The sequence below is a fragment of the Pempheris klunzingeri genome, chromosome 5 (genome assembly GCF_042242105.1).
Source record: "Pempheris klunzingeri isolate RE-2024b chromosome 5, fPemKlu1.hap1, whole genome shotgun sequence".
Lineage (NCBI taxonomy): Eukaryota > Metazoa > Chordata > Actinopteri > Acropomatiformes > Pempheridae > Pempheris > Pempheris klunzingeri.
The window spans coordinates 22,713,480-22,731,399 of record NC_092016.1 but is presented as its reverse complement, the minus strand read 5'-3'; the positions used below and the strand labels follow the sequence as shown (position 1 = coordinate 22,731,399).

The window sequence follows — 17,920 nt, the reverse complement described above, 5'->3', positions numbered from 1 at the left end:
CCGAGCGGCCGCCGAGGAAGAAGACGCAGCGGAGGAGCGGAGCGGCGCCTCCGAGCCGCTTCACTCCCGGTGTGTTTGGTTTGCTGTCGCCGGACTCGCCGCCGTCTCCCACTCAGACACCGAAGCTGCCGCATTGCAACAGGCGAAGAAGCAGCGGCGAAGTGCAGCAGCAGCAGCAGCAGCAGCAGCGGGAGGAGGAAGAGGAGGAGAAGGAGGACAGATAACCCGACTGTGTCCGCCTGCATGGTTAGCAGAAAACACGGAACGGAACAAAAACCAATTAGAGAATAAACATTATTAAAAAAGAACAAAAAAAAAAGAAAAGAAGCTGGTCGAGAGCAGAGATGTCCAGACGAAAACAGGCCAAGCCGCGCTCCGTCAAAGGTAAGAAACTGTTTATTCTGAACGGACACTTCACTCAGTAAAGGAGCCAAAACACCGTGACAAGATTTCACGGCCAACTCTGGTGACTCTTGGCTAATTTAATTTTATTTCCCCCCCAAAGGGGCTGCAGGCTTTAGCTGTAGCGGAGTCTCCCACCTTAACAATTAGTGCGTTAACCCACTTTTACTTTTGCTCCGCTAATTGTTTGTCATTAGAGACGAAAGCACATTTGAAAGAAACACGACACGAATTGTTTGAAATGGTCGCCTCGTTGTCAGAAAAAAAGAAAGAGCTCCGGTTTGTTTTCTGTCCGCTGGGCTAATTGTTTTCAATTAGCTGCCACACTGTCAGAACTTGAAAGATGACACTCCGGCGTGTCGTTTCTCTGACAGCGTGGGTTTGTGCTTTTGGCTCAACTTGTTGTAATTCACTTGGTTAACGGGCCCATGTAATCTGGATTATTCCCATGTTGTCATGTGTCGCCTCTCGCTGCTGCTTTGTTGCAGCAAATTTGACCGTTTGACCCCAAATCAAGTCACTTAGCCTCAACATTACACGTCTGTGTGGCCACTCGTGTTCCTTTTCACACCGGAACAATGGTCAAAATTGGATTTTAAATCCTAGTTTTTTTTTCTTCTCTAAATGTTTAAATTCCCTACACCTTAAGGGAGGTGCAGTGGACTTTAAAAAAAAAAAAATCTTTATTTCTCAAGTGTTTCTCACTTTTTCAGGGTTTCAGGCCTCCGTCCCGTCTTTAAAAGCATCACCTGCCAGGTTGAAGACCTACCCTAGAATTTACAGATTAATTTTCTTAAAGTTCAAGAAAATGTACAGGATTTAAATCCTTCTTTTTAAAGCCATTTATTTTTAACATAAAAGGGAGGCCTCAGTTTCTGCCATTACCATAAAACAGTATTCATTGCAGTGCATGGGTGAGTGGGCATCATGCATGAGGGCATGTGGTGGCCTTGGCCTCCATGTTTCCTTTATGGGACCCAGATGGGCAACGGGATGGGCTGACCATGTGGTTGCCACCCCCTCCCCCATTTCCTCCACCATATAGGCTTTCCCTCTCTGTGACTATCTGGGATGCAAGCAGATTTCTGACAGCAGTTCAGACTGAGTGTGCAGTTTGATGAGCAGCATGATTTCCATCGGAGGGTTTCAGCCTCTCCTGCAGGTTCTGAAGTTAAGCCCTTTTCATCATTTAGTCAATAGGACGGGCGACTTCCGTGCCACACACAAGCACTGGAGGCATGCGTCAGTGTGTCCGCTCTGGGACATGTTTGCTGTTCTAAAGTCTTTTACTGTGTGGCTGTGTGTGCAGGAAAACGGACAAGTTCAGGATACCAGGGGTGTCGTAGGGAAGCGGATGGGATTGTGGGTGATGTGATAGCCAACAGATTTCACAGCCTGCTCAGGAATCTTGTGTAAAGCTGTTTTCAGCTGATACACACAAACTGTCTTGGTATCCATAATAAAGTTTGACTCGGCGTGGAAGGAATAACTGCTGTTTGCACTCCATAACAATACTTGATCCTTTAACTTGATACTGTAGCTTATAAAGTGGAAATTTAAGGGCCACTGAAAAAAAAAAAAGAGTCCCAAATTTTAACTTGTTTTGGCATGCATCTTAATTAGTTTGTAAAGTAATAAAGGAAGTATACATCTTATGTGGGCTTTCCCATCTTTCTCTATTCTCTTAGACGTTATAAAGAACTGGCAATAAAATAGCCATCATTAAAACAGTAAATATGTTGATGGGTGCACAAATGTATAAATGACAACATGTTTGTAGATTAACCGGAGCTGTTGTCGATGGGTAATGGGACCATAAAATATTTTATAGACTGTAGTTTTTTTATTTTTCTATTTTTTTGGTGCACTGATGCTTTCCCAGGCTGTATTTCTCATTTCTGTTTGTGTCTGTTAGATGTCTTGTAATTTATTAATCTCTTAGTCTTATAAATGACAGATGAGAAACAGTCATCGGATGTTATCAGAGGCTAAACTCTTGTCATAAAATCGTTTGACCAGCAGTAAAGAATAAACAAAAATGGTGATTTTAAGATAATATGAAATGGAGAAAAGCAATAATTTTCCTGTAAATTGACTAGAAATCAAGTTACTGTTCCAGCCTTTGTCTAGAGTGGTATTGTACGAGTGTCTAGGTGATTTCCACTTTATCAGTGTGTCTAATATGTGGTTGAATGCGGATGTTATTGCCCCCTGCTGTAGTGTTGTTGATGCTTGGTGCAGCTTGTCAGTGAACAAATCAGCTGCTGTGGACCAGTGAATCTGTCCACTGCTGATCTGTCATTGCTCTGTGTGTGTGTGTGTGTGTGTGTGTGTGTGTTTGTGCTTATGCTCGCAAAATCTAAATTCTTGTTTTTGTGTTTGAATGCATCATGGACATGCACACCTTGTGTATCTGTGTGTGTGTGTCGCTAAGGCAGCCTGGTCTCAGCAGCCTGGATAACCAGAGCTTAGCTTTAGTCAGGCAGCCAAGCGAAGCAGAGCGAAGCAAAGCTGAGGCAGACGACCATCTCTCTGTTTGTGTGTGCGTGTGTGTGTGTGTGTCTGTGCAGGAAAGGTAACACAGCCCTTGTAGTGTGGATTGCGTAAGCACCATGCGTTTTGTTTATGTGTACTCATGCATCCGTGTGTGTACATGCGTGTTGCTATCTCCCATCCACACCTTGCCCCACTGACAGCTTGGCAAGACCTGGCATTGGGGAAAGATGGAGAGAGGGACGGAGGGGGGAGAGAGAGATGGAGGAGAAAGATGGATTGAAGGGTAAAGGGGAGAGAGAGGAAAGGTGTTTGGGGGCAGCACAGTGGCACACAGCAGGTGAGTGGGCAGGGGGGAGGGAGCGATGGAGGCCAGGACGAGGTGAGCATCGCCGGGGGATTATCCGTGTTTTCATGTTCTCCTGTCTTTCACCTGCTCACCCAACTCTGACTGGCTGGCTGGCTTACAGACTTACTGGCCAGTCAGGCATGCCAAAACAATACCAAAGTCTCAGAGTGGCCCTGATCTGGAAAGGATTGCATTTGAATGGAAATGAAATTCAGAGTTGATGGATGATATTGTCATCTTTTATTGTCACTTTACTTTTTTCTGAATAGGGAAGTCATGGACAGGCTTAATTCTTCATTTTGGTAATTCAAATGGCATCTATGGCTTTCACGTGACTTTAAACCCAAATCACCTCTATTGTTTTGCTATAAACGAGCCATGTGTTATATCTTTGGAAAAACGATGTTTTTCTTCAGTTTTGCTGTTGACCAAGTGTGACATTTAGGGCATGGACAGCGATGGATGGGTGAAAGTGATATGAATTTGGTCATTTTCTCTAAATCTCATCAGTTTGTTTTTTTCCACTTTGTCATGTTTCTCATTGTTTTTAATTTACATTGAATTTCGGTAATTTCTTTTTCTGGTTGTGTCAACTCTCTCGTGGCTGCATATGCATATGCTCTGCAGGATTGCGACAATGCCAGTTAATTTGAAATATTATAGAATTTAGAGTATCATTATTAAGTTTAATTCATTGATATACCAATCTAAACAAGCCTACAGCAAGGCCATAGAAAAGTCTGATCAAAGTGGCCATAAGAAACAGCGGTATTAGTCGTCATTTAACTGCTCCTCTGTTCCTCTGATAGATTTACTTGACCAGTCTAGCCTTTACAGTGATAAGACCTTGTTAACAGTGGGGGCACCTGACTAATTGCAGTCTGTTAATTGAACACGGACTAATGGCACGATGATGGGCCATGAAACTAGCTGATGGGGTGAGAGAAAAGGAGGGGTGAGCAGGAGGAAGAAATGAGAAAGCGCGGCTCCTCTCTTATCAAAATATTATTTCAGTGGATTAATCCGTTTTTAATGTGTGTCTTTAGTGATGCGAGGCAGCAAAAATCTCCCTCTCTGTCTGCTCCGTGTGCCTCGCTATCCTATCTCTCCCTCTCTCTCTCTCAGCTCTCAGCCCCTTGAGTCTCTCATGCATTATGTAGTGATGATTATTACTTAATTACACATTAATAAATCCGCTTCATTTGCAGGACATTAAATGGGAGTTGAGCGCATATGACAGGGAGATAGAGAAGAGCAGGGAAGATTGGAGCGGGGCGGAAGGAGGGAGCGCTTACTTTTTAGCGTTTATTTGGTTTGTTTAGAGCGTTGTTTATAGCCAGTGGAGCCAAATGAGCCCTTTGACCGAGAGGGAGCGAGGAGGAGGTTGGGCTTACTGTCGGCTTGTGTTGAGCTGAGCTTTTCTGGGCTAATGGCATCATTTCCACTCAATCTCCTCCTTTCTCCGTCACTTGCTCTCTCTGTCTGTTTCTTTCTCTCTCTTTCCCTCTCACACCTCTTTACATCCCTTCACAATGTCCTTGGTTCCACCCGTTTGTGCATGGCTTTTCATGCTTAAACAGGCTTTCAGTTGAAATAACTAAAAGAACTTTTTGCCTGTGTCCAGCTGACTGAGGTGATATAGATACTGTAGCTGCCGTTTGCTCTGGTCTTTGCAGCCATAGTTGCCTCTGACCAACCAGTCACAGATACAGTGTCGGGCACATGTGAGGAGGGTTCAGTGCTCACCTTTATACTGCTTGACGTCCAACCATGTTGTGTTCAATCATGAAAAACTGTCAAGTACCAAAAGTTGCCACCAAGTGCTTGATCAGAAACTTATTTACCTGTATGATATGATTTTTGCCAATTTAATAATTAGTTACAAGTACATTAGTTGTACAACTGTTAAAACAAGATTAACCACTAATGTATGTGATGAGCTTGACTTAATTCTGCAATGAACATTGTGAACGATGAAGAACAACAAAAAAAAATGTAGATATTCCAACAATACCATGACTCACTTGCTTGTATTGTGGCGGAGCTTTTGGCACTGTTGCTGGAAAATTAAGTTACAAGAGCTGCAACTAAAGATTATTTTCATTGTCGATCAATCTACAGATTATCTATTCATTGCCCATAAAACCTGAAACAATGAAATCAAGTTGCACATCACAGTTTTCCAGAACCCGAGGTAATATCTTCAAATTGCCTTATTTGTTCTGACAAACAGTCCAAAACCCAAAGATATTCAATTTACCATAATGTAGGATGAATCCTCACGTTGGAATAGCTGGAACCAACAAATATTGGGCATTTTAGCTAAAGAAATTACTTGAATCAATTACTTGATTATCAAAATATTTGCAGTTTCGGTTGATCAGCTAATCAAACAATAGACGGTCTTCTCTCAGCTGTAGTTTACACCACCCTACTTTTTAATACTGGTTAGAGCTGCATGATAATGTAAGTATGTGATTTAAATGTAATAAGAAACTCTGGGATAGTAATTATTCATTGCCTGGAGTTAAAGTTATTGTCAATTAACTGCTCTAGACTTGAAATTAACAACCGCCAACCCGCCAAATGTGGGTAAAAATTAATTGTGGCGGGAAATGTCATGAAGTTACAAGCCAATTTGGTGGTTGCTGAATCTAATTATGATACTCCTACAAAGGCAAAATAAAACTGAGTGCAAACAGAAGGTCATGTGTGCAAGGTCGGTGTGTTCAGTACAGCACAGTTAATCTGTCATTTCTCCTCCCTTTTCTCACTCCTCTCTATTTCTTCTTTCTCCCTCTGCCTCTGTCTCCCCATCTGGCTTTACCATCAGTATAGTTTAATGTCACCCTTTGGCAGTGCACAGAGACTTTCATTGGGCGACTGGCTCTTATAAAACTCAGAGATCCTACACATGTGCCTTGGATTACTTGAAGACAACAGTATGTTTTTTTTTCTTCCCGCAGGTAAATCTGAGTGGAAGGCCCTGTAAATGTCTTTTTGCTTTTATTGATACACAGAATTGGACAGATTATCACGTTTTTGTTTGTACAGCTACAAATAGTGTTAGTGCATAGTGCAATCAGTGTGCGTATAGCCACATTGAGTCACTCCTTCTGTATAAAAGCTTGTATTGGCTTAGTATTAAAGCTCGCTGAACCATTAAATGGCTTTCTGAGAGCTTTGTTAGAAATTCCATTGACTCCTCCTCAGCAGGGGGTGGATTTGAGTTCTTGGTACTGAAGTTGTTTTTTCTTTTTTTTTAAGGACTAAACAAGCTAATGTAATTGGTGATTGGTGGAGCCCAGCAGTACCATGCGTTGAATTGTAATTGGCCTCATGTTGATCTGCGCTCATTTACTAAATTTCGACAGACCTGAAGTTTCACAGTAGAACAGAAGTGAGTAGAGTGGGTCATTGTCATGGATGACTTTCAATGGTAGGACAAACACAGGTGTACGTAATAAAATGAATGAGGGCTGAATTCCATTTAGCTGCTTCAGGGTCCTGGTACTGTTCATGCTTGCTCACTGTCACATTGTCATTTGACAGTCGTAGGATGGAGTAGGGCTGCATCTAACAATCAGTTTCATTATTAATGAATCTGCTCATTATTTTTTCGATTGTCTGTTTGCTTCATAAAATGTCTATCTTTGCCAGAGCTCAAGGTCATGCCTACAAATGTCCAGAACCCAAAGATATTCAAGTTATAATGAAGTAAAACAGAGAAAAGCAGCAAATTCTCACATTTGAGGAGCTGGAACCAGAAATATTTGGCATGTCGTCCTGAAAAGTCAATAAAACTATAGTTTTCAAAATAGTTGCCAATTTTCTGTTGATCAGTGAATTGATTTCTTGACTAAGCGTTTTACCTGTACTATTCTTACTGTGGCAAGTCAAAATGTCTAATGTGAAAAAGGCCTATTCTATCTAACAATACACAAGCATGTACTTTTTTTTGTCTGACCACCCAAAAGAAACTTTCTGATGTTCATGAAGTGACCAGAATAGTCGAAACATGTTCGTATGCTAATAGAATCCCATGAAAAAGGCTTCTCCTGTCACCTTTTTTCACCTTCCTTCAACGTGTTTCAAATTCCTTTGCTCATCCATATATGCAGTATGTAAGTGAGGTGGATACAGTAATGATGCTGCCCAATAAAACACCACTAACTACATCCTGAAACATGACCATAGAGTTGAATCACCTTTATGCACCTTTATGACAGTGTCAACAATGGTTAAAATGATGGTTACTCAGTGTACTCTCTTGTGTTCTTTCTCATGTTGGACATCGACCTCATTTCATCTGCGCCGATATACCTTCTTATGACAGTTAAGTGATGCTTTTGGTCCTGTGTGAAATCAACTAAACACTGTGGGAAAACAAGCACAGGTGTGTAATTGGGGATGAGTGAAGTATTGGTTTGACTCGATAAGGGCCATTCTTTCAATAGGCTGAGCAAGGAAAATTAGGTTTTGTCTGAAATAATGGACGGGAGAAGGTCATATCATCTGGTAGGTGTGTGTGTGCGTGTGTGTGTGTGCGCGCACGTGAGAACTCATCTGTTCGTCCTGAAAGGGTGAAGTCCCACAGTGAGGTGTGTGTATGCCAGTGACAACTCCTTATCAGCAGCCAGCCTGGTGTGGTTGTGCATGTACATGTGTGTGAGAGTGTGTGTAAGAACAGGGCGTCATGGGCCAGGACTGTGCCACAGTAGCGGCTTAGCTAGCCTCGTTTATCAGCTGCAAACTCACTGGACCTTAACACACACCCACCCCTCAGGAGACGCACGCACGCACACACACACACACACACACACACACAGTGTAGCCGAGCTCCATGCATGCCCATGCCCTCAGCTTTTAAGAAGAGAAAGATGATGCTGGTGTGACTATACACATGCACATGCATGCACACACACACACTCAGTCAATCTAGACCTAGCTTGCCAAACCCATATCCCCCCACCACGAGACAATCTCAGAGGACACTGGCCCTTCTAAGTTTCCAACAAGGCTGGTGTGTGTGTGTGTGTCAGTCAGCATCTCTTACAGACTCTTACCAAGACGTTATGCTTGTTTCTTTGTTCACTGACGATTTACCTGCAGTTTATTTGTCTGAATGGTTTGGAGTGTTTGGCTAAGTCTCATGTCCCGTGGTGTCTCTTATCTTACCAGATATCCAACGAGTGTAGCAAGCTCACATTCGTTTTGTTACCAGCTGTTGGTGTTTTTGATTGTTCTAGGTTAAACTGAGACTTTTTTCATTCATTATTTGTAGTTATTTTCAAATATTTATACATAAAAATCCATTGTTTTAAAAATGCACAGGGTGTTTTTCAACTCTTTGGAAATACAAGGATTTCACTGACTGTGATAAATTATGACAGAGCTGGTAAAGGAGGAGAAATAGTAGCTTATTATTTTGGGTATAATTACTGTTGTTCCTTGCTTCCTTCATTACATCACATTCAGCCTTGTCTTCCCCTCTTCCCATCTTTGCTCCTTTCCTCTCCTGCAGCCTCCCCTCTACTTTACCTCCTTCCTTCCCCACTCCCCCCTCTAATAATCCCTCCCTCCTTCCTTCTTCTTCCTATTCTGTACATTAAACATTAGTGGTGGGGGCAATTAGCAGTTCCCCTCTGCACACCTGGCTGATGCATAATATATCCTCCCCCTACCCTCCCTCCCTCTCGTGGACACACACACACCACATTTTCCATTTCCCTGAAGTCACCCTTTCATCAATAGCTGTGTGTATATATGTGTGTGTGCGTTCGTGTGCATGAGCACTGGTGTGACCCTGCATAACCTCCTGAGTTTGAGCTTCAGGCCAGGTCAAAAGTCACTTGTTCTTTATCATTTTTTCTTTTTTGAGTTAACTGTTTTTTTAAGCAACTTTATTTGGCAAAGTAAACCTGATGCATCGTCTTAAGAGTAGATCAGGAAGACTTTTTTTCTTGATAACACTGTACAGCTTTTTAGCACACGCTGATCTGTCTGAATACCAAACAGACAAGGCCTCAGTTTTACGTGTGGTAGCCTTTTGCTCCGAGTACACACACACTCACACACACACACACACACACACACACACACACACACTATGGACCTAGACTAATGTGCATTGTCCTCAGAGCGTGGAGTCTTCAACAGAACACGCTGCTTGTGTTGTGTTCCTTTTTTATTGGACACTCTGCCGGGTCTTTGTAGTGTGCCCCACTATAGACCCACCAATACTTCTTTTTACTGCTTGAGTCTTCAGTTGGTTTTTCTAACTCCCTTCTATTCACCTCCCAGTCAAAAGGCAAGAGTGCCCTGCTGTGAGACATACAATGGAGCAAGAGAGAGCAGGAGAAAGTGAGAGAGCAGGAGTGTGACCGCGAGTGAGAGAGAGACTCCATACAGAATAAGAGAGAATAGCAATGGTGTGAAAGAAAATAAGGGAGTGTTTGGCATTTATTATCCCTCCACGTAATCTTCATCTTCAATATTAATTTCCTCCAAATGAACAATTTAATTATGACCTGTTTTTATAACTTAAGATACATTCTCTTCTCAAGTGACACTGTTCAGCAGATTCACCCTATTGTTTTTTTGAGTCTAAAAATTCTACTGTCTGATGGTCAAAATGTAAACATTTCAGATAAATTGAGGGCATACGTAGCACACAGTGACCATACAGTAGTATTTTAACACTGTCGTCAGCGTAGTAAGTTCCTCAAAATCAGGTGGAAGATTTTATTCCGACATTCATTTTGTTTTTTAAATTTTTTTTTATTAGTGTCCATGGTTGAAGTATTTTGTTTACATCATGTTCTTTTTCTGCTGCATATTCTCAATATAAAGTCTTGGTGAAGCCAGCTGAGCAAGCGTCCACTTCTGTGACTGCTCAGGCACGTCCAGAAAAAAGCCAGAGTGACTTTACTTGTACTGCGCTGAAACAACAGAGGAGGATGAGGTGGTGTCTTCTCTTGTAAGTCAGGTCCCTAATAAAAGCTTTATGCCTGTATCAAGACAGAATGAAGTAGAGAGACGATGTTGGAGGAGAAGTGGTAGAGCAGAAAGAGAATAAGAGATGGCATGGCGAGATTGGTGTGAAGGGGTGTGTGTGTGTGTGTGTGTTGGTCAGTGCAGGCCAATTTTAAAAATGCAGAAGTACTGTCTGCCTAGACTCAGAGTTGATAAGCAGTCTAGGGACTGGCACACCCAGCATCCTCTCCTCTCCTCTCCTCTCCTCTCCTCTCCTCTCGGTTAAGAACGGGACTTTTCTGACCCTACGAAGCTAATTACTGCATTTGTACTGCAAGTGTTGTAGTGTAGGAGAATAATGTCTGTAAATACATGTCTCTTTCACTGACATGGGCACACTGAGCCAATGGTTTCTCTCCACTAAAGCTTATATTGAGCTGAAATGTACATTGCCTGTAGCCTGTAATGAACTTTGACACTGATGAGTATCTCTGTGAGCAAATGAAGATATTGTACACTGCCCTTTTTGTCAGCAGAAATTCTAGATTTTGATAACTATGAGCTTGGCTCCCACCTTGTCTGAGTCACCGATACGCTTCAAGCCTTAGGTGACTGAATTGTGTTTTTATCACCTTTCAGAATAAAATGTGTTGCTAAGCAATATCAGCAAAAGTGGGGACCTTCAGGATGGTCAGTTCGTTTCTGAATTGTACTCTGTAGACATACAATAGATCCAAAGCCTACTTTAAACCTCAGTTTTAATATGAAACAAAAAGAGAAAGTGAAAAACTTTATTTTGAAAAATGAAAGTTACATTTTATGTGCAGGATAAGATGCTTGATTGTACGTCTGTTCAAACAAACAAACAACCAGCCACGCTCCAAGCGCACACGCGCCGCGTGTATATTTTTCTTGTTACTCCCAGAAGGAGCGTGACGAGCAAGTTAATCTATCCGCCAGCGATGCGGCATGACACAAAGCTGTTTATTTCCCTTTTCCTCTCTCTCTCTCTCTTCCTCTTTCTCATTCTCTCTCTCCTCCTGTAAAGCCTAATCAAGTTTGTATCAAGCTAAATAATGCCTTAGCGTGAAATTGGTGTCTTCAGTCAAAAAGCACTCCCCAGCCTGTACTACAAGAGAAGGCAATTACGTACCCCTCCCTACCCCTCCACACCCCTCCACCCCCCAGCCTCACTGCTCTTGTTGTTCATGTACTCTGAGCAAATGTGTGTGTGTGTGTGTGAGTGAGTGAGTGAATGTGCATGCACTGTAACTGCTGTACCCTGTAATTTGTGTCAGCTGTTCTGGACAACATTTGAGTCTGTGTTCATATCGGAGAACAGCCTTCCAATTGTGAACTTGGTGCCTTTGTTTGACTTGTGTGTGTGTGTGTGTGTGTGTGTGTGTGTGTCCCACACTGTAATGCTGAGTGGAGGCTGCTGGGGGAACTTCTAGTTCAGTTATTTCTGGAGCTTTCCCCAGAGTCGATGTACTCCAGAGGAATGCTTTCCCTCTCGTCCTGCCCTCTCTTTCTCTCTCTGTCCTACTCCTCATCCCTTTCTCCTCGCTGCCCTCCTTCACCTCTCATGTTTCTCCTCACTGGTGCTTTCATCCTCACCTCCCTCTCATCTCTCCTCTGCTCCTCCTCCTTTGACTTACCTCTCTCTCCTACTTCTTACTCCACTGTCTTTATAACTTTTCCATTTGCTCCTCCTTCCCTCTTCTCTCCCCTCCACGTCTCTCCTGCTATCGATTCCTCTTCCCGCCACACTCTCTCTGACAGACAGAAAAACAAATGTCAGATCAGAGAGCCTCTTTAATCTCAAGCTGTGTTGTTTGGCCCTGAACATCAACTCTGCACTTGTTTGAGTGTGTGTGTGTGTGTGTGTGTGTGTGTGTGTAAAAATGACTGTTCTGCTCCCCGTAGGTTGAGAGAGGTGAATTTGTTGTGTGTTGATAAGCAGCCTGTGCTTATGTTTCCTGTCGTTTCAAACAGTTTACATTGTGTGTGTGTGTTTGTGTATGTACGCTTGGTTACACTTGAGTTCAACAAAAGATAAAACAAAGTTTTTTCAATTTTTACACCTGTTAAAGAGATTTAATCCACATTGTTTTAGGCCTTCGTGTCTTTCAGTCTTGGGTCAATGTTTTTTTAACACAAGCCTCTGGGATGCTGAGCTGCTCCTGCGTTGCTGGGGGTAAGTCGGGGATGTCTGGGAGGTTGCGTAGCAACTCAGTTGGACAGCACGGCATGGTTTAAAGCCACAATGACCTCATCTCAGCAAGAAACAATGGAGAAGGTGCAAGGAGCGAAATGGCTGAAGAGATGAGAATAGTTGGGATGTCTGTACAGAGGGAAGAAAGACTGAGAGAAGTGATGGCTGAAGGGAAGAGAGTAGCAAAAACCAGGAAAACAAAATCAGATAGTGGAAACATTTTGGATCAAAAGAGAGGGACAGAGGAGAAAAATGATAAGCGAGGAAGAGAGGGGAAGAGAGACAGCAGACAGAGAAAGATAGAGAGGGCGATGAAGCTTGTCCGCCAGGCTTTGTGTGGTTGTTGTTCTTTCTCTCTGCCATCCATCTAAGCCCTCTGCTACCTCTGTCCCTTTACACACACTCTCACAAACAAAACCATGCGTGTACACACGCACACGCACGCACACACACACATGCTCATGCTGTCCCAAACCCCAGACTAGCCTGGTGTTTCTGGCCAGTGGCTCAGTGCTTAGGATGTGTGTCTGCGTGTGTGTTTATGTATTTTAAGGCTGTTTTGTTCAGAATGCAGGCAGGCAGAGAGAGCGGTTTTACTGCTGATAAAAGTATTTGGTTAATCAGCTTCTGTCCCCGTCCCCTGACTAGAAGTGCTTGCTTATGTGTGTGTGTGCGTGCTTGACACAGGCCATTGAAGTTGGGGGGCTCCCGGGGGGCAGGCTGGGGATGGAGATTGGCATCAGCCCTCGGCCAGTAGCGTCACAAAGTCGTTCCTGAGGGACAGGAAGGGCAGCCAATGAGAGAGTCCCTTTGGAGCTGTAGGGAGAGAGCGGGTTGGAGAGGGGAAGTAAGAGGGACAGAGGGAGACAAAAAGGGAGGAGGGAGGAAGAAAAAATGAGTGTCTAGGATGAGAAGGAGAGACAGACAGATAAAAAGAGAGAGAGAGAGAGTCGGATGACAATTACCCTCTTGACTTCTGTCCAGCACCAGTTGTCAATCAGCCTGCCCCTCAGGGAAAAGGACCAGCGTATCATTGGCTACACTGACCCACATCCCGCCTCTCTGGGCCGCATGGCCAATGCATGATTGGCCACAGTGACCCGTTCGTCAAAGAGATCTGGGAACACCAGAGCCTAGGGCTGCCTTGGGAATAAATGGCCCTGATACTGTGCGTGCATGCATGTGTTGTTTAGGAGGAAAGAAGACAAAGGGTTGTCTTATTGAGGCTGTAAGTGCTTTGGGACAGAAGAGAAGGGAGACAAAGACAGAAGCAAGTGGGAATGGTAGAAGAAGGGAAATGCATAGGGAGGTGTGGAAGAGAAATGGAGAGAGGGAGAGACAGAGAGACAAAAAAGAAAATGAAAATGGGTGATGGAGAAAGATGAATGTTAGAACAAAGCACGGAGGGTGTACGGTGGTCAGGGGAGGAACACTTAAGAGATGGAGGGAGAGAGGCACTAGTGAAGAAAGATGTCAGGATATGGGTAATGAACATGGGAAGACAGAACAGAAAAGTAAGTAAGTGAGGGAAAATAGATAAGGTTGTAAAGTCGTAGGAGGAAAAGAGGAAGGTAGAGAAAGGAGACGGTGGAGAGAGGTGCACGATTGTACTGCTTTGTAGAGGTGTTAATGAGTGTGTGTGCATGTGCATAATTAATGACAACAACAACTGTGTAAATATTTGTTTATGATAACATCATGATGCAGAGGCATAACTTCACTTTGCTTATTCTGTTCCACTTAGCAGCTCTCCTCTCCTCTCCTCTCCTCTCCTCTCCTCTCCTCTCCTCTCCTCTCCTCTCCTCTCCTCTGTTGTACTGTAAAACTTTAATTGGAGCGTGCCAAAACAGCCGTAGCTCACTGTTGTGCATGAGACATGATCTGCCAACTTCTTTAACATGCTTTTCCATTATGAGAGCTTTATTTTGGTGCAACAAAGCTCTTCAGGGGTTTAAATCCTTCATTGTCAAGTAGGCGTAATAGGAGCAGGTCGCACCTTCTTTTCCACCTCGATTTACCATGTTGTTGTTGTTGTTGTAGGAGATTGGATTTGATGTGGACAAACTAAAATCATTACTGTTTTCTAAAACTCTCTGTAGTCATACATTTCTGAAAGTTTAACAAATGATTACATTGTATGAAGCTGAAATAGCTTACCAGGTAAGAGAGTACTAGGTCTGTTTCTCTACATTCAGGTGCTGTGTCAGAAAATGTAATTAATTGCCCTCACTCTTAAACCCATGTGTAAATATTTGCAGTGCGTTGCTAAAATTGGAGACTACAGATGGAACTCGCACATCATTCTTGTGCTGTATGACGGCTACAGGTGTTCAATCACCTGAAAGAGAAGAACCCCATACATACTGCTGCAAGCAGTTGTGGATGACTCAACCATTAATCTAAGCCAGTGCTAACTCTGACTTAATCACTTTGAAAAGTAATATTTTAATGGCTTTGGCTTTTGTGCTTGCAAGAGGTGGTCTGAGCAGTGTCATTTAATAGAACAAGTACCAAAATTACAGTATGCCACCATTATACATAGTCATTTGTTATTATTTATTATCATGACATATTTCTTTTCAGCTTTAAGGTCAAGGATCTAATTTCCAATCCCTGTATGTTTTCTATCTGGAGACCTGAGACTTTGATATTTGGAAATTCTGCATTGCAGATTCTCATATTAGGACCTATTTTGCGTATGCATGGAAATGTGTGTGTGTGTGGACACCCTGGCATAATTGTGTGCCTGACTAATGAACCGTAGCAGCCCATTACAAAGCAGACAGGAGTGTTGTGTAGTTTTGTGTTGCAATTTGGTAAAGCAGTTACTGTTTGTGTGTTTGCTTGTGTGTGTGTGTGTGTGTGTATGCATCTAATTGTTTATTGGTGTTTAGCCAGAATGGATAATGTGGTGCTGTTGTATGCTTCCCCTTTTATTCTCCCAGCTTCAGTAGCTTGCCCCTTAGTGCTACGAAGGACACGTTAAAACACACACACACACAGAAATGTAATATGTTTACCAAGTTTTTAAAGCTCTTAAACCTAAACTGCTGTATCATTTCTATAGTATGGTCCCACCGAAAAATAATGGTATTGCACATTTATTTGCACATAGCATGGTGGCCTTTGTCTTTGACTATCCTGCCATCTGCAGAAATCTTACAGCAACAGGCTGCCAAATACACATAAACAATCCGTATTTATATTCTCATAAGAGGTGTTTCAAAGCCTTTGTAAGGAACGTTGACTCAAAGTACACTCCACTTCCAGGGAAATCACGTCTTTAGTGTTCTCATTAACAGTTATTACATTTGGTGTATTTACTGAAACACACATCTAAAACACACATTCGACAGACTAAGGTGTCTCAGGGGTTAACAAAAGCAACAGCAAAAGCCAGCCTTCACTATTGTGTGCGTGCAGATGTGTATAGATGCTGCAAGGATTCCCAGTAGCATCTTGTTTGCTTTGTGTCGCACACACTCGTATATATCCTGCTCTGGGGTTTTTGTTAGTGCTGAATTTGTACAGTGTGTGTGTGATGTTGCTGAGGCAGATTGTTTGATCTTTAGGCCTGTGCTGCCTTTAATTATTGGCTTGCCTACAGGTATGTTATGTGTGTGTATGAGGCCATGTTACATAGGCAAGGTGAGATCATCAGACCAGATCATCAAATCTGATGACTGATGGCGTCCTAAAAATAAGAAAACTTCTCCCTACAAATGAGTAGTATTTTGTTAGAAAAGTGGCGTTCTAACCTCCGTTAGAAACGATAAGCTGTGGATATTTCGTTAGCGCTTGTTTGAATGTTAATTGGCTTATGGTGCGAGTTTACAGTTTTCAAACCGGAGGCCTGAGTGTGAATGGAAGTGAGATGTGCTGAAGGCAGAAAACAGATGGAGCAGCACACGAGTGAAAAGACATTCACTGAATATTGTGAATGCTGTGTTTTTTATTAGTGTACACTATCTACAGGCATACACACAGGTAGGCACATACACTCTTTCCTGTATGCACATACACTCTTTCTTACAGTCACTCACATCCAATTTAACTTCCCTCCTTTTGCGCATACAATATGTGTAAGTATGCTCAACCCTTCCCATGCAACCACACACCCCCAGCGACCCCCTGGTGTGTGCAGGGTTCACAGTAATGGTGTGTATGTCTCTGAGGGGGGACAGAGGGAGGATAGGGGAATCTAAATAAAGCTATGTGTGCTTGGCTAATGAAACACACTGTATTCCCAACAGCCTTATCAAGAAAAATGGGCTTTTATCAGAGGCAGAGTTACCAGCAGATCTAGGTCTGTTTCTAGCATCCATATCTCTTCATAACTACCAAAAGAACATGGTGTGTTATCATGATTTCACCTTGTCTGGGAAAAATACAGAGAAACCCTGTCACAACAAGACCGGGGAAGCCTGGTTCAAGCCGAGTGTGATCTCAGCAGGGAATGCTGCTTGTCAGAAAGTGAAACCTTTTGATTCAGACCTCTGTCCATAAGTAATACAGATCCCTCCTTTTCATGTAGGTTCCAGAATATTCTGCTTCCTTTCCTTAAAACCGTGAGACAGCATAATATTGTCAGGGTGCTGAGATGTGTGCTGTGCTCTAAAAAGCTTATGTGGAATTCAAGGTGACTTGGAAATGGGACTGGAGTGTACATATGAGAGAAAGTGTTTCTGACATCTCATACAACTGCACTTTTCTGCTTCAAATGACTTGTAAACACATGCGTCAGTATTACATTTATTCCTGCACTGCATGTTGGTAAAGACACTGAGGGTATCACTCATACAGAGATGGAAAGTAATATAATATTGTATGCAAGTAAATGTACTGTTGTGTTAAAGAAACTTTACTCAAGTGAAGATACTTGTGTAAAAATGTACTTGCATAAAAGTAAGTCAGTTCAAATGTACTCTTAGTAAACTCTTGTTACATTTTGGGAAGGGGTGATACATGAATCCCAGCTGACATTGGGGTTGGCCCTGGACTGGTCGCCAGTCCATCACAGGACAGACAACCATTCACACCTACAAGCAATTTAGAGTCGCCAGTGAACCTTACCCGGACTACCCAGAGAAAACCCACACAACAAAAATGTAACTCCACTCAGAAAGGCCCTAGGCTCAAACTGCAGACCAGCAGATTCTCTCCTGGAACCTTCTTGCTGTGAGGCAACAGTGCTAACCACCGCACCACTGTGCTGCCCTGCTGGAAAATCAATTGCATTAAATGTCAATGTATAGGGTAGTGGAACAGCATCAGCAACATGAGCCTTGATGTCCAAATCAACAACAAATCTAATTTAGATGCAGTTTGCAGTCTCAGCATACAATAGATCATCAATTAAAGAAATATACAATGACCTTCCTTGCCATAGAATTAGACTTTGACAATTAAAGAAAATGACCAACATTAATGGAAAAGTCTATGGACACTGTGGCGGGTGCAACAAGCATTTAGACTACATTCATTAA

General features: G+C 42.8%; 1 protein-coding gene across 1 annotated transcript in view; it reads left to right on the top strand.

Annotated features, from left to right (window-relative positions):
- The first annotated feature begins 260 nt into the window (after positions 1-260).
- znf423 (zinc finger protein 423) overlaps positions 261-17,920 on the top strand; it is a 136,098-nt gene continuing 118,438 nt past the window's right edge. The window contains exon 1 of the mRNA XM_070830300.1: positions 261-384. Coding sequence (XP_070686401.1) covers positions 345-384 — 40 coding nt within the window. The 5' untranslated portion in view covers positions 261-344. The remainder of the gene's footprint in view (positions 385-17,920) is intronic.